This window comes from Medicago sativa, chromosome 2 (genome assembly GCF_051527215.1).
Source record: "Medicago sativa cultivar Bolivia chromosome 2, Bolivia_mono, whole genome shotgun sequence".
NCBI lineage: Eukaryota > Viridiplantae > Streptophyta > Magnoliopsida > Fabales > Fabaceae > Medicago > Medicago sativa.
In genome coordinates this window covers 73,105,623-73,117,726 of record NC_140750.1, presented here as the reverse complement: position 1 = coordinate 73,117,726, position 12,104 = coordinate 73,105,623, and the positions used below count along the sequence as shown (strand labels likewise).

Sequence of the window (12,104 nt, the reverse complement as noted above, 5' to 3'; positions counted from 1 at the left end):
AGCAACCAATGGTTTCTAAGGTATAGATCCATGTGTTGTGTCATCATAGAATTCCAATTATGGTCTAAACTGCTATACTCCCTCAATCTCATATTAACAGCTGACTCTATCAATCATGACTATGCACAATTTTAATCTTTACTATTTTTATAAATATTCAACAAAACAAAGGTAACTTAATATCATCGAAAATATTTTACGTGAATAGTGCATATTATCAAATAAGGTAATTTAATATTGGATGGAGGATTAAAATAATTTCAACTATTAGAGTTAGAGTTATCAATGCAATGACATCAATCGAAAGTATTCATTTGTCTATCATTATCCTTAACATAAATAGTGAAAGATAAGCGAATGATTTTGATTGGTGTCAATTCAACATGGCTAACTCTACCTACATTCTGTTGATAGGTATTGCAGTTATCACCTATTCATAATAATAGTAATAATAATAATAATATTAATAATGTTGCTAGTGAGATATCAATGTTGTTTGGTATGCAAATGTATTGGAGCCAAGTCTTTACTCGTCCTCAAAAAGTGCTCAAATCAATTCAAACTGGAATTGAGTGTTTATATAAACCGATATATCTGAATTTTAAAAAGAGCTCGTATTGATTTAGACTGTCTTTGTTTAGCTAAGTCAGCTGATGGATGGAATATTATTAATTTGAAGTGTTGAAACCAAATTGCTCTAAGTAAACAATTCTGGAACTTCACTAACGAGAATGATGTTTTATGGGTAAAATGAGTTCATAAATATTATATTAAAGGGAGAACAAAGCCTTAGAATTTTCTCGTCATCACATAATTGGGGTCAGAGACTATTTCCAAAAACAAAATTTTTTGCAGGGACCAAAAACTATAAAAAAAAATTTGCAGGGACTAAAACCAAAACTGACCTATTTTTGCAGGGACCAAAAACTATAAAAAAAATATGCAGGGACTAAAACCAAAACTGGCCTATTTTTGCAGGAACCAAAAACTATAAAAAAAATTGCAGGGACTAAAACCAAAACTGACCCATTTTGCAGGGACCAATACCATATTTTAGCCTTTATTTTTTTTGAGAACGTGGATCTCTATTTTATAATATCTTAATCATTTAATAAAAAGGTATAAACAAAACTGCTTTATTAATTTATGTCAGGAATTGATGGAATACATGGGTGTAGTGGTATTGATTGACCAATGAGACACTGCTTGGTAAGCATCGTGAAGGATTCGGGAAAATTCTTTCGCTTGATGTAGCATTTCCCTTCAAATAAAGGCCTAGCACAAGAAGGAAATCCAACCATAAATGATTGACATAATTGAAAAGAATACTATACACTTTAGTTTTGTATGGTCCTGCTACAAATATTTTGTTTCCTCTTTGCCCATCGTTTTAATATGATAAGTGGATCGTGTGCGTTGGAAAACTCTCCAATTTTCTATGGTGGTTACATGGATTTGGATTTGCTGCTGTAAAAAAAACATAGTTTTACATTGTTTTCAATCATAACAGTTGATATGAGATTGAACGGTTCAGATTACATATTAATTTTATGATCTTGACTATTAGTTCAAATCGAACGGTATTAATTTGTTACACCAGAAAATCCAAGTATGTGGTTACATCCCTACCCTTAATTACATTCTCTCACCTTTTTTAAAATTAAACACTACTATCTCTCACCTTTTAATTAAGGGCCTAGATCACACTTGAGAGAAAATACATAATACCTGGCCCTTAATTAAGATGAACTAAGTGAACTCTTGGTTTACCTCAGAGGTTTTTATTCACTAAAACGAGATTAATATAATTATATGACTCATAATTAGATTAATCTCGTTTTATTGAATACTCTCGTATAAGCTCATATAATTCAAGCGAACATGAACACCCCTATATATGAGCTTGAATTCTTATTGCATGAATTTAGCTTGTACGGAGGTTAGATTTGTTTGCACAAGTAGAGGGACACAAAGGGGATTAAATCATTGATCACTATCTAGGAACGAGACTTATTTAAAGTCAGAACAAAGTTTTATATAAAATCGTCTATATGTATTGACATGGGGAGAATTCAAATCTAAAACATTGAAATGGTTGATAACTTGCCATAAAAAGTAGCTTATTGAAATACATTATCAGAGGTGGATCTCATCTTGTTTGAGAAAAGACGTACGAAGTAGTTGTTTTGTTGCTTAGTGGATTTTCACAGATAACTTTTGATTTGTTGATGTATGATGTCACTATGAAAATAATTCTTGGCTTCACAGCTCATGCCATTAAATTCATCTCCACAACAAACTAGAGAAACCTCAAATTGTTCTTAAGAATCGTGCAATAAATATGTACCATCTATCTCCTATTGCAATTGTCTGGTTTCTTAAGATGATTCAACTATACATTGATCATTTTCTCTATATACACTTTGATTAATGGATCTAAAACCAGACTAACAAAGGAGGTTTAAGAATCACAAATTTGATGAGATATGACCTGAAAATATGTTTATAAGTGAAAAAAATCTTTACTTCAAATCGGTTTTGTAAGATTGAATTAGACATAATCTAAATTCGAAACCTAAGATGATATCAAAACATACCAAAATTCATTAGGCCATTTGTTACTATGTTTTTGCCAACGGTGTTCAGTCCTGCAATGGGAAGAGGTGTTACCGTCACACATTTGATAGGGAGAAAAGAGTGTGACTCATATGGAGAGCCATTAAATGTGTGACTCTCTTATCTAACGGGATGCGGCAGAATGCACCATAATGCATGCTGGAAAGGGTCGTTTTGATTAATATCACAACCTATTTCCTTCTATTTCTCATCCTGCTTTACTTTCATATACTATAGGATATAAATAATCTTAATAACTATAAATTCACAATCTATATATATGTTTAAAATGAAACAGAGACTAATAAAAGACTTTTTTTTAGGAGAAGACACTATTATTTAAGAGTAGTGATACATTGACCACCCCATTTGACAAGGAAAATGATAGGTTGACACCCTTTTTTATGTACAACTTATGTACACTCCCATGTGACAGGGGTATTTTAGTCATTTCACATCAAACCATCACCCCATTATTGGATGAGTTACACTATTTTTGTCACATGTCACAATTGTGTGTGGAAGTCAAATTGTGTATGCCACCTAAGATGGTCTATGTAAAAGTGCTCATTTGAGTATTTGACAAACCCTCCATTCTACACCCTCATGTGACATGTTTGGTGGAAGAAAGAGAAAGGAAATGATAAAAGGAAAGAGAAATAAAAAAAATAAAAAATACCACATGAGATGGTATATGAGTGGCATGAGAAAAAAATGTGTCAACCTACAATTATCCATTATTTAAACATTAAAATGGAGACATTTTTTTTTTGTGAAAGAACATTAAAATGGATACATGTTTATCTGTCATTCACTTATTCTTTATTTTCTAGGTATTACACATTTCAAACAAGAATTGTAATGTTTAAGCATCAAAATAAGATATACTGTATATTTATCTCTATCTTTCTCTTACTTTTTATTTTCTACAACTTACCCACATTTTTAAAATACACATAAAAATTAAAAATTACCATATTCTTAGATAAAAATTTAGATGAGTTGATCTACTCACAAACATCATTGTAACGCCCTACTTTTATTATTTATTATTTTATTGAGATTAGATGTCTTTTTATAATTTAGTCGATTTATTTTGATGAGTGATATTTTATTATTGTTAACTAGATTAGATCTTTGAGAATTAGACTAAATTTTAGTGGATGTACACATATAAGAACTAAAGTATCATTTAGAATATGTATATATATTTGTTTTTGGAAATAAGCACTCGGTGTATAATATTCATGTATTTCTCTTTTAAATGGCTTAAATAAGATAATTATTATTTGACTTGTAAAGTAAGATACGGAAGAAGAAAAAAAAAAGGGGGGTTATAGCACGTTTACTTATATATATGCATAGGTATAACAAAAAACAAAAGTTGTTCAGCCCCTTTTCTTTGATTAAACCTAATGCGGCTCACAATCGTCTCTCTCTCCCAAATAGAGCAGCCATCATTAATTTCAATCCACCGTTGTTCCCTTGTTGTGGCCTATAATCTACCATAAAATCTCCAAATTTTACTCATAGGTAACGTGAAACCATTTCTTGTATAATACCATGTTCCTTATCTTAAATTCCTAGTCTGGTGTGTCTTAGATATAAGACCTCTCTACAAGTCTTTGGAATCGATAACTTGTTTCATGTTATCATTGTGTCTCCTTGTTGGATATTCATCACCCTTTGTCGTTATGAGACCATGGATTGTCTCTAGGAACGTATTCATTGTCCTTTCCTCAAACCAGCAATTGTGTGGTCCTTTCTGAACATTTCAACGGATTCTTGTGTATGTTGTTTGGCTTTTTCGATTACCATTTGTGATGCTTGACGGAAAGGAGAAGTTGACTCATGAAATCCTCTGAGTTATTGTTGGTGTCGAGTACATAGTCGTTGATGCCGTTGACTTTGCCTTTGTCTGAAAGCTTCAATCCAGGTAAGGGTGAGACTAATTTTCAATATTATTAAGGGTATAATTCTATAGGAGGAATTTAGCATGATTAGGTTAAGTTTTGGTGAGAATTGGGAATTAGGTTTAAGATCAATTTTGATGATTGAATCACGAACAGATGTTAGATTGATGCAAAATTAGTGTACAGACCTTAGATATTACTCCCTCCGTCCCATATTACTTGATCTATTTAGAATATTTGCACTATTCATGTAACATGTTTTGACTCTATTTTTCTACTAATATATAAAAACAAAATATAGTATATAAGATGTTGTTAGATTCGTCTCGATTAATATTTTCAAAATATCAAATTTTTGTAATTTTTTCTAGTAGATTATTAAAGAAATTTAAGTTTAAAATTGTGCATTGGCATACGTGACAGAGTCAACTAGGTCAAGTAATATGGGACGGAGGGAGTACTTAAGATGATAATTAGATGCCATTTGGATGAAAGAATCATGAATATAGGTGAAAAGTTGTGATTTTTAGGTTTCTGGCCGTACTGACATTCATCGCTCGCATCTGCGAGCAACGACACTCGCAACTGCGAGCTAGAACCCAGAGCTCACAACTGCGAGCAATGCAACTCGCAACTGCGAGTGACCTGTAAGCTCGCCATTGCGAGCAGAATGATAGTTGCCCAAAATTGTCCCGATGCGATCCTTTCGCACGTGTAGTCTTGAGTTGACCTTAGAAGTAAGTAAGAGAGCTGTTTAGGATACTTTCATAAGCTCCAGAAGTTTGTTCAGGTGACTGAGATTAGTAGTGTTGTTGCATGAATGTTATAATGATGCTTTATGATACTTATGTTGATGTAATTCATTCCTTAGATGATGTTAACGCATTCAAGTGTTATTAAATGTTGTATCTTGCTGCTGTTCCCTGCTATTGACTGTTAGTGTCTTGAAGTTGCATGAGTCGGTCTATGTTGTTGGAATTTAAGAAGTTGTCCATGATTATGAGTCGTATGAGTTGTTCATGTTGTTGTCTAAGTTGTTGGAAGTTTGAGTTCATTGCATACTCATTAAAGTTGGGGGCTTTAGGCCCGGCAGCCTTTGTGCTCATTAAAGTTGGGGGCTTTAGGCCCGGCAGCCTTTGTGCTCACACGTTGAAGAGCCTATTATGCTCATTTTTGTAGTTGATTGGTACCACATGCATTTGCACATCAAGAAGTTTCATGATGGTCTAAGTTGTTAAGCTGTTGTTGAGTTGATAGAGTTGCATGGTCAAAGATGAGTTGTGTCGTCAAGTTGAGTGTTAAGTTGATTATGATTTGAGATGAAAATTAGTAATAGTATTTGATGATTGTATTTATTATGAAATGAAAAATATGCTAAGTGTTAATTGTTGAGATGTTATTAATGTTTAACTTGCTAAATGCATTTTATTGGATTATATGCTTAATGTATTGATTATGAAATCTCACCCCTTCTGCGTATATGTTGCCTCGACCGTGGGTAATGTGCAGGTAATAAAGATTAGAGGCGTTCGTGAGTGGACTCCTCACTTGGTGTCTAGGTGCTCTGATACGTAACGAGATGGGGCTTGCTTTTACTTCTATTCCTTACGTGTCTCTTTTATGAACTAATTTATGAGATTTTCCAATAAGGCCTGCGTGCCAAGACTTTTAAATGTTGAACTATTTTCCGCTGCAACAGTTTTTAAGATTTTCATGATGTTGAATTTGAAGGATAATTATTATTATCCCTTTTATAATTTGAATGAAGTATGTGACATTCCGTTTGTGATCAAAATACTCTGATTTTTAAATGAAATTTTAAAATTGGGAAAACGGGGTGTCACAATCATCGTATTGTCAACAAAGATTTAATGCATATTTGATATCACAATAAATTTGCTACAATTGCATTCAACTACCGTGGTTTTAGCTCTTTAGATGAATTGAATCTTAAGAGGCAACAAAAACCTTAAAAGATCACTTCCAAAACTTCTTATATATTACTCACAAACATCACATTTTCAACAATTCATATTTCGGATCATGGTTGATATATTTGTCAGAATTACAACGAACCAATACCAACCTCCATCGTGATTTTATAAAAAACTACAACAATTCTGGCAAATTCACCGTGATAACAAACATCCACACAAACACAAATCCTCACGGAATTTGAGTTAAATAAATAACAATGGGACCTACTGGATCAAACTTTTCATGTTGAAAAATCATTTCTACTAAATAAAATGGCCAAGTCCCAAAAAACCATAGGTGCAATAATAATATATTTATGGGTCTCGTTAACCAGGGTCTTAAGGGTAATGGTTAATGATTCCATTAATAGAAACATTGTCTTGCAAATACAAGTCTTTACTTTTTTCATAGCAATAATTACACGACTTTTCAATGTAAATTTACTTATTTTAGTATTTTAATCAATGCTATATGGACAATGGTTAACATTCTCCTATATTTATTAGTTTTTATCCTTTTATCACTCCTGTCTTTCTCCCTCTCTGCTGTCTTCTCAGCTTTTGCAATCAATAACATCACACCATTTCCTTCTTGTTCTTCCACACAACACCACACGCCTCATTCAACCTTTTTTCTATCACTTCTCTGTCTCTCTGCTCTCATTCTCAAACCTCTTTCCTACTTCTTCTTACAAAGGTGATCAGTGTACTTTTTTTACTTCTCCTACTAGTACTTCATCTTCACCTTAATTTTTCCATTTTTGTACCATCAAATCCTTGTTTTCTTCTAGACATCATAGAGCATGCTTAATATGATACAATCAATACTCTCAAAGAATAAGATCTGCATGTTGAATATGTCTCAACTTTTTTCCTTATACTTAAAAAGTTTCTTATTCAAACTCATTATCTTCTCAATATATTAAAAGGTTTAGTTACTTTTAGAGTTTCTTAATTTTTTTTTTTTGCATTCTCTTTACATCACACATTTAATTTCCTTCATATTTTTCACTTTGAATGTTGACTTGATCTTATATCTAATATCTTGTTTTTTTTTTTTGGTTGAATATTTGATCTTTATCTTATATATTTATTTCAATAATTTATTTGTGTACTATTGCAAATTTTGTTGTTTTCTTTTACTTGTTAGTTATTATGATCATTACGTAACATTTACTTGATTGTTCGACCAATGCTATTTGTCGGGTACCTCTTTGATTTTCGGTTGATCATATCATATATCACACCTTTTCTTTCTGTCTTTTTCTTCTTTTGCGTTTTTCACTTTATCTCTTCTATTTTGTGTTACCTTGTTGCATAGATTAAGCCATGAAAATTGCTTAAGTAGAAAGAAAAAAAAAAAACACTGAAGTTTTATGTTTCAAGTTTTTTTCTAACTAAATAAATGTTTTATTCTCATTTGGTATAGTTGCTTGATTCAAGTTTATTAATACTAGTACTAATTTTGTTCTTGTATTTTTCTCATTTCTAGATGTTCATTTAATCTTGGATTCCACAAATATCTAAATTTGTGTGTTCTCTTCTGTCTTTGTTTTCTTCAAAGTTTTAATTGCACAGTTCCCGGATTTGATTTAATTTAATAGTCTCAAACTCCGCATTTCGATGAGGTCAATGTGAATTCTGGGGAAGGACAAATAATCAGACAGATTTTTAGCATATTCTATTTCATGTTGACATGTTAAGAATTTTATATTTCACATAATTGAGTCTTTCATTATCTTGTAATTAGTTTACATTAAGCATAGGCTTGATTCTTGCAGACCATATATATTAAATATTAAATTCATGTGTCTTCTTCTGTTCAGCCGGTTTCTTTATCCATTCATATAGCTTACGGCAAAATTCGCATTTGACCGAGTAAAAAAGGAGCTAGTTTCCAACAGCAACAAGGTGTGAATTTTTTTTTAATACTTTCTATAGTGAGAGGATCTTTGGAATCAGGATTGTTTACTCAATTGACTAAGCTTGGAATCTCCAGAGTTTTTTCAAGTGAGATCTATAGTACAAAAGTAATGAACATAGCATGATATTCATCTAAAGTGTTTTTCTTTTTGGAACTGAGAAAATGGGGTGTTGTGTCTCAACAAGCAATAGAAGTAATGACGGTTCGGTTACTCCATCTTGTCTTGAAATCGGATTGTGTGGTCAAAAGAAAGCAAGAAGAACATTCTCTGATCATGTTGTCTCTCTGAACAAGTTAGCATCCTTACCAAACAGAATATTTAGTAATGGAAAGAGTCGGTCTTCTTGTATATTTACGCAGCAGGGTCGTAAGGGTGTTAATCAAGATGCCATGATTGTATGGGAAGTAAGTATGTTTCATGTTTTGGTTGCTTTGATGATGTTTGATTCTCATTGAATGAAGACAGACTTGGAATCTTGGTTAATTTTTGAAATTTACATCCTAGTTTTGATTTTTGTTTTCTTTAGGATTTTGTGTCAGAAGATGCGATCTTCTGCGGTGTGTTCGATGGCCATGGTCCATACGGTCACCTAGTTGCACGCAAAGTTAGGGATGCCTTGCCGATAAAATTGCTTTCGTTTTTGGATTCATCTGAGTCGAAGCGAAATGAATCCAGTAAAGCTAGTTTCAAGGACATGAAGCTTGAAAGTGGAGAGGCTGAGAATAATTTATCTGCTGAGGATGAGGTGAATTCTATGTGGAGAGAAGCTTTCATGAAGGCATACAAGGCCATGGACAAAGAGCTGAAGTCTCATGCAAATTTGGATTGTTTTTGCAGTGGAAGCACATCTGTGACGGTAGTGAAACAGGTAGATCAAAGATCAGCATCTATCATATTGGTTTTGTTTCTTTTATAAATTTCTGTTGAACATGACTCATAGTTTACTGATAAGTGGGCAGGTCGCTCGTTCACGAGTAATCTTGTAATTTGGACCGTAGTATTTTAACCCCGTAATCAAATCGCGTGTGTTCTTTGTTTGCCTTTTCTGTATATGTTTTCTTTTGTATAAGGGTTGTTGTTCAAACAATTTCTCATTTTCCTCACTTTTTCAGGGTTCAAATTTGTTCATGGGCAATATCGGTGACTCAAGAGCAATCATGGGATCCAAGGACAGCAATGAATTGATGGTTGCAATTCAGCTGACAGTTGATTTAAAACCTGATTTGCCAAGTGTGTCATATGAAATCATCATTTATCCATGTTTAAATTTATGTTTTTTAGCTTGTTGTTAACATATTCAAACTTTGATGCAATAATATTCTTATAGGAGAAGCTGAAAGAATTAAAAAGTGCAAGGGTAGGGTATTTGCATTGGAAGATGAACCAGAAGTTTGTAGGGTGTGGTTACCTTTTGATGATGCACCTGGATTAGCAATGGCCAGAGCATTTGGTGATTTTTGTTTGAAGGAGTATGGTGTGATTTCTGTACCTGAATTTACGCACCGGCTTCTCACAGACCGAGATCAGTTCATTGTTCTTGCCTCGGATGGTGTAAGAAATTTCAATTTCATATCTACTGTATATTTGATTGTTCAGTTTTGTTTTTTCTATTTCAGAAATTTCAATTTCATAAATATTATTTATATGAGGAAAGTTATAGAGAAAAAAACGTTTAGTTCTAGACACTTTGCAAAAGTTTAATGTTAGGTCTCAAACCTTTGTCTTCTTTTGGTCTCTGCAGATATGGGATGTTTTGAGCAATGAAGAGGTTGTGGAAATTGTATCATCAGCACCAAGTCGATCATCAGCAGCAAGGGTTCTGGTGGAATCTGCCGCACGAGAGTGGAAACTTAAATATCCAACTTCGAAAATGGATGACTGTGCTGTTGTGTGTCTATTTTTGGATGGGAAAATGGACTCAGAAGAATCAGATTGTGATGAACGATGCTATTCTTCCGCAACCATACAAAGCAACAGGCATTCAGGTAATCCAGTTGAGTCGGATGATGGTCAAAAGTCCGAGCCTTCTTTACAAAGGAACTTCACTGTGAGAACCTCAGAATTTAATGAGACATGTATAGGAGGAGGAAAAGGAGGAGAGTCTGTCGATGTTGAAGATGGAACATCATCAACTGAAGATCAAAACTGGTTAGGTCTAGAAGGTGTCACCCGAGTAAACTCACTGGTACAACTTCCTAGATTTTCTGAAGAACGACCAAACTCTTGAAATTTGTTTATTCAGCTGGAAATCTTTGTTGTAATGCTTATAACAATACGGTGAATTCAAGAAGAATTATTATTTTTTATTTGGTTAATTACTTGTAGTAAATGACGATTAATATTCAGTTGCGAAAAATGCGACCGACATTAAGAATGAAGCTAGAAGCAATTCAATTTTTTCTTCATATAGTTGAACATGACTGAGCCATGTGAAGGCTTCATTTAGTAGCCGCTATAACATTGCTAACATTCTTCCACAAATAGCAGGTAATAAAAGTGAGGCCAAAATGACACATACCATTTTAAGAAAAGGAATGTACCGCAATTCACTGAACCACAAAATATCAACAAACAAATGAGGCTGCTACCATGTTTAGTGGCATTGTGCAAGAGACACTTAACTCACCGAAAAATTTCACACCAAACTCAACAGAAACTTGAACTATATAAAATGCAGACACTCTTCTAGTTTCAAACACAAAAACCTATCTCAATATTCAGTAGTCTTGTAAACAAAATGGCTTACAAAGCTTCCACTTTCCTTGCACTAATTCTCATCACCAACATTCTGCTTAGTACTACTTGTCAAGCACGCAATAGTATTCCGAAAAATTCAAATACCGATGAAAAGAAAGAGCCGCAGTGGTTTTTCCATTTTGATGGGATTCCAGGCTTCGGCAGAGTAGGATTCCCGCCTTTGTTTGGTTCTACACCTCAAAATCCATACAATGGCGGTGGCGGACAAGGAGCAGGATCAGCCCCAGCTGGTGGCGGTTATGTTCCAGGGGGTGATGATACCTTTATCCCTAATCCTGGTGTTGAGGTTCCAATTCCTGGCAGTGGTGGTGCTGTTCCAGTTCCAGCTGCAGTTCATCCTTGAATTAAGTCAGTTACGAGCCATCATGCATTATTTTACTAATTAGACCTAGTTTCTAAGCCTTGTTATGCTTTTGACCAATTTAAGCACCCATGAATAAGTGTTGAGTGTACACTATCTGTTACATGGTATGCAAATCCATAATGTTATTTACCTTTTTAAGATTAATTATGTATGATGTAAGCTCTAATGTGTGTAACCCTATAATTAAAAATACTCTTATTAATTGATAGTACATCCTCATACTGAATATTTTTCTAGTTGCACTTATGTTACTCTAAAGTTGTTAAGGTAATATGTTCCTCTCTGTCCTACAAGTCAATGCAGGGATAAGGTTGCAAACGGCATAATATGTAGACTTGTAATAAATTTAAACAAATAGTCTTGTTGGTGCAACAATTAATGGAGTTGCTAGCTACTACCATGTGAATAATAGGTCACAGGTTTGAGTTAATATGATTTTTATTTTATTTTTGGAAATGAGAGATACGACTGTCTGTTAAAGACCTATAATGGTCCTTATCCTGTAGAAGGAAAGTCTTAGTATAACAGCTGTAATAGATGCCGAGTGACTAAG

The 12,104-nt window shown here is 33.5% G+C and overlaps 2 protein-coding genes and 1 long non-coding RNA gene across 4 annotated transcripts; all 3 read left to right on the top strand.

The window, feature by feature from the left end:
- The first annotated feature begins 4,429 nt into the window (after positions 1-4,429).
- Positions 4,430-6,274, top strand: LOC146950517 (uncharacterized). The gene is made up of 2 exons (XR_015027560.1): positions 4,430-4,552; positions 6,039-6,274. It is a non-coding gene; the product is annotated as an uncharacterized LOC146950517 (long non-coding RNA).
- Positions 6,275-7,034: 760 nt separating this feature from the next.
- LOC146950515 (putative protein phosphatase 2C 52) lies at positions 7,035-11,762 on the top strand. Of its 2 annotated transcripts, none has more exons than XM_085746456.1 (6): positions 7,035-7,202; positions 8,332-8,834; positions 8,957-9,298; positions 9,543-9,660; positions 9,758-9,981; positions 10,172-11,762. In XM_085746456.1, the coding sequence occupies exons 2-6, from the start codon at positions 8,592-8,594 to the stop codon at positions 10,655-10,657; spliced, it is 1,413 nt and encodes a 470-aa protein (XP_085602582.1). In that variant the 5' UTR covers positions 7,035-7,202; positions 8,332-8,591; the 3' UTR covers positions 10,658-11,762. The 2 variants fall into 2 exon arrangements, with proteins under 2 accessions (XP_085602582.1, XP_085602583.1); XM_085746457.1 differs by having other exon boundaries at positions 7,035-7,434.
- On the top strand, positions 11,168-11,762 carry LOC146950516 (putative cell wall protein). Its single transcript, XM_085746458.1, has one exon. The coding sequence runs from the start codon at positions 11,168-11,170 to the stop codon at positions 11,528-11,530; it is 363 nt and encodes a 120-aa protein (XP_085602584.1). The 3' UTR covers positions 11,531-11,762.
- Positions 11,763-12,104: the final 342 nt, after the last annotated feature.

Excerpts from the sequence above, each read along its gene's own strand:
- LOC146950515 (XM_085746456.1), top strand. The coding sequence starts at position 8,592 with ATGGGGTGTTGTGTCTCAACAAGCAATAGAAGTAATGACGGTTCGGTT. Across the intron at positions 9,661-9,757 it reads TTTAAAACCTGATTTGCCAA|GAGAAGCTGAAAGAATTAAA; the intron begins GTGTGTCATATG and ends ATATTCTTATAG. Across the intron at positions 9,982-10,171 it reads TTGTTCTTGCCTCGGATGGT|ATATGGGATGTTTTGAGCAA; the intron begins GTAAGAAATTTC and ends TGGTCTCTGCAG.
- LOC146950516 (XM_085746458.1), top strand. The coding sequence starts at position 11,168 with ATGGCTTACAAAGCTTCCACTTTCCTTGCACTAATTCTCATCACCAAC.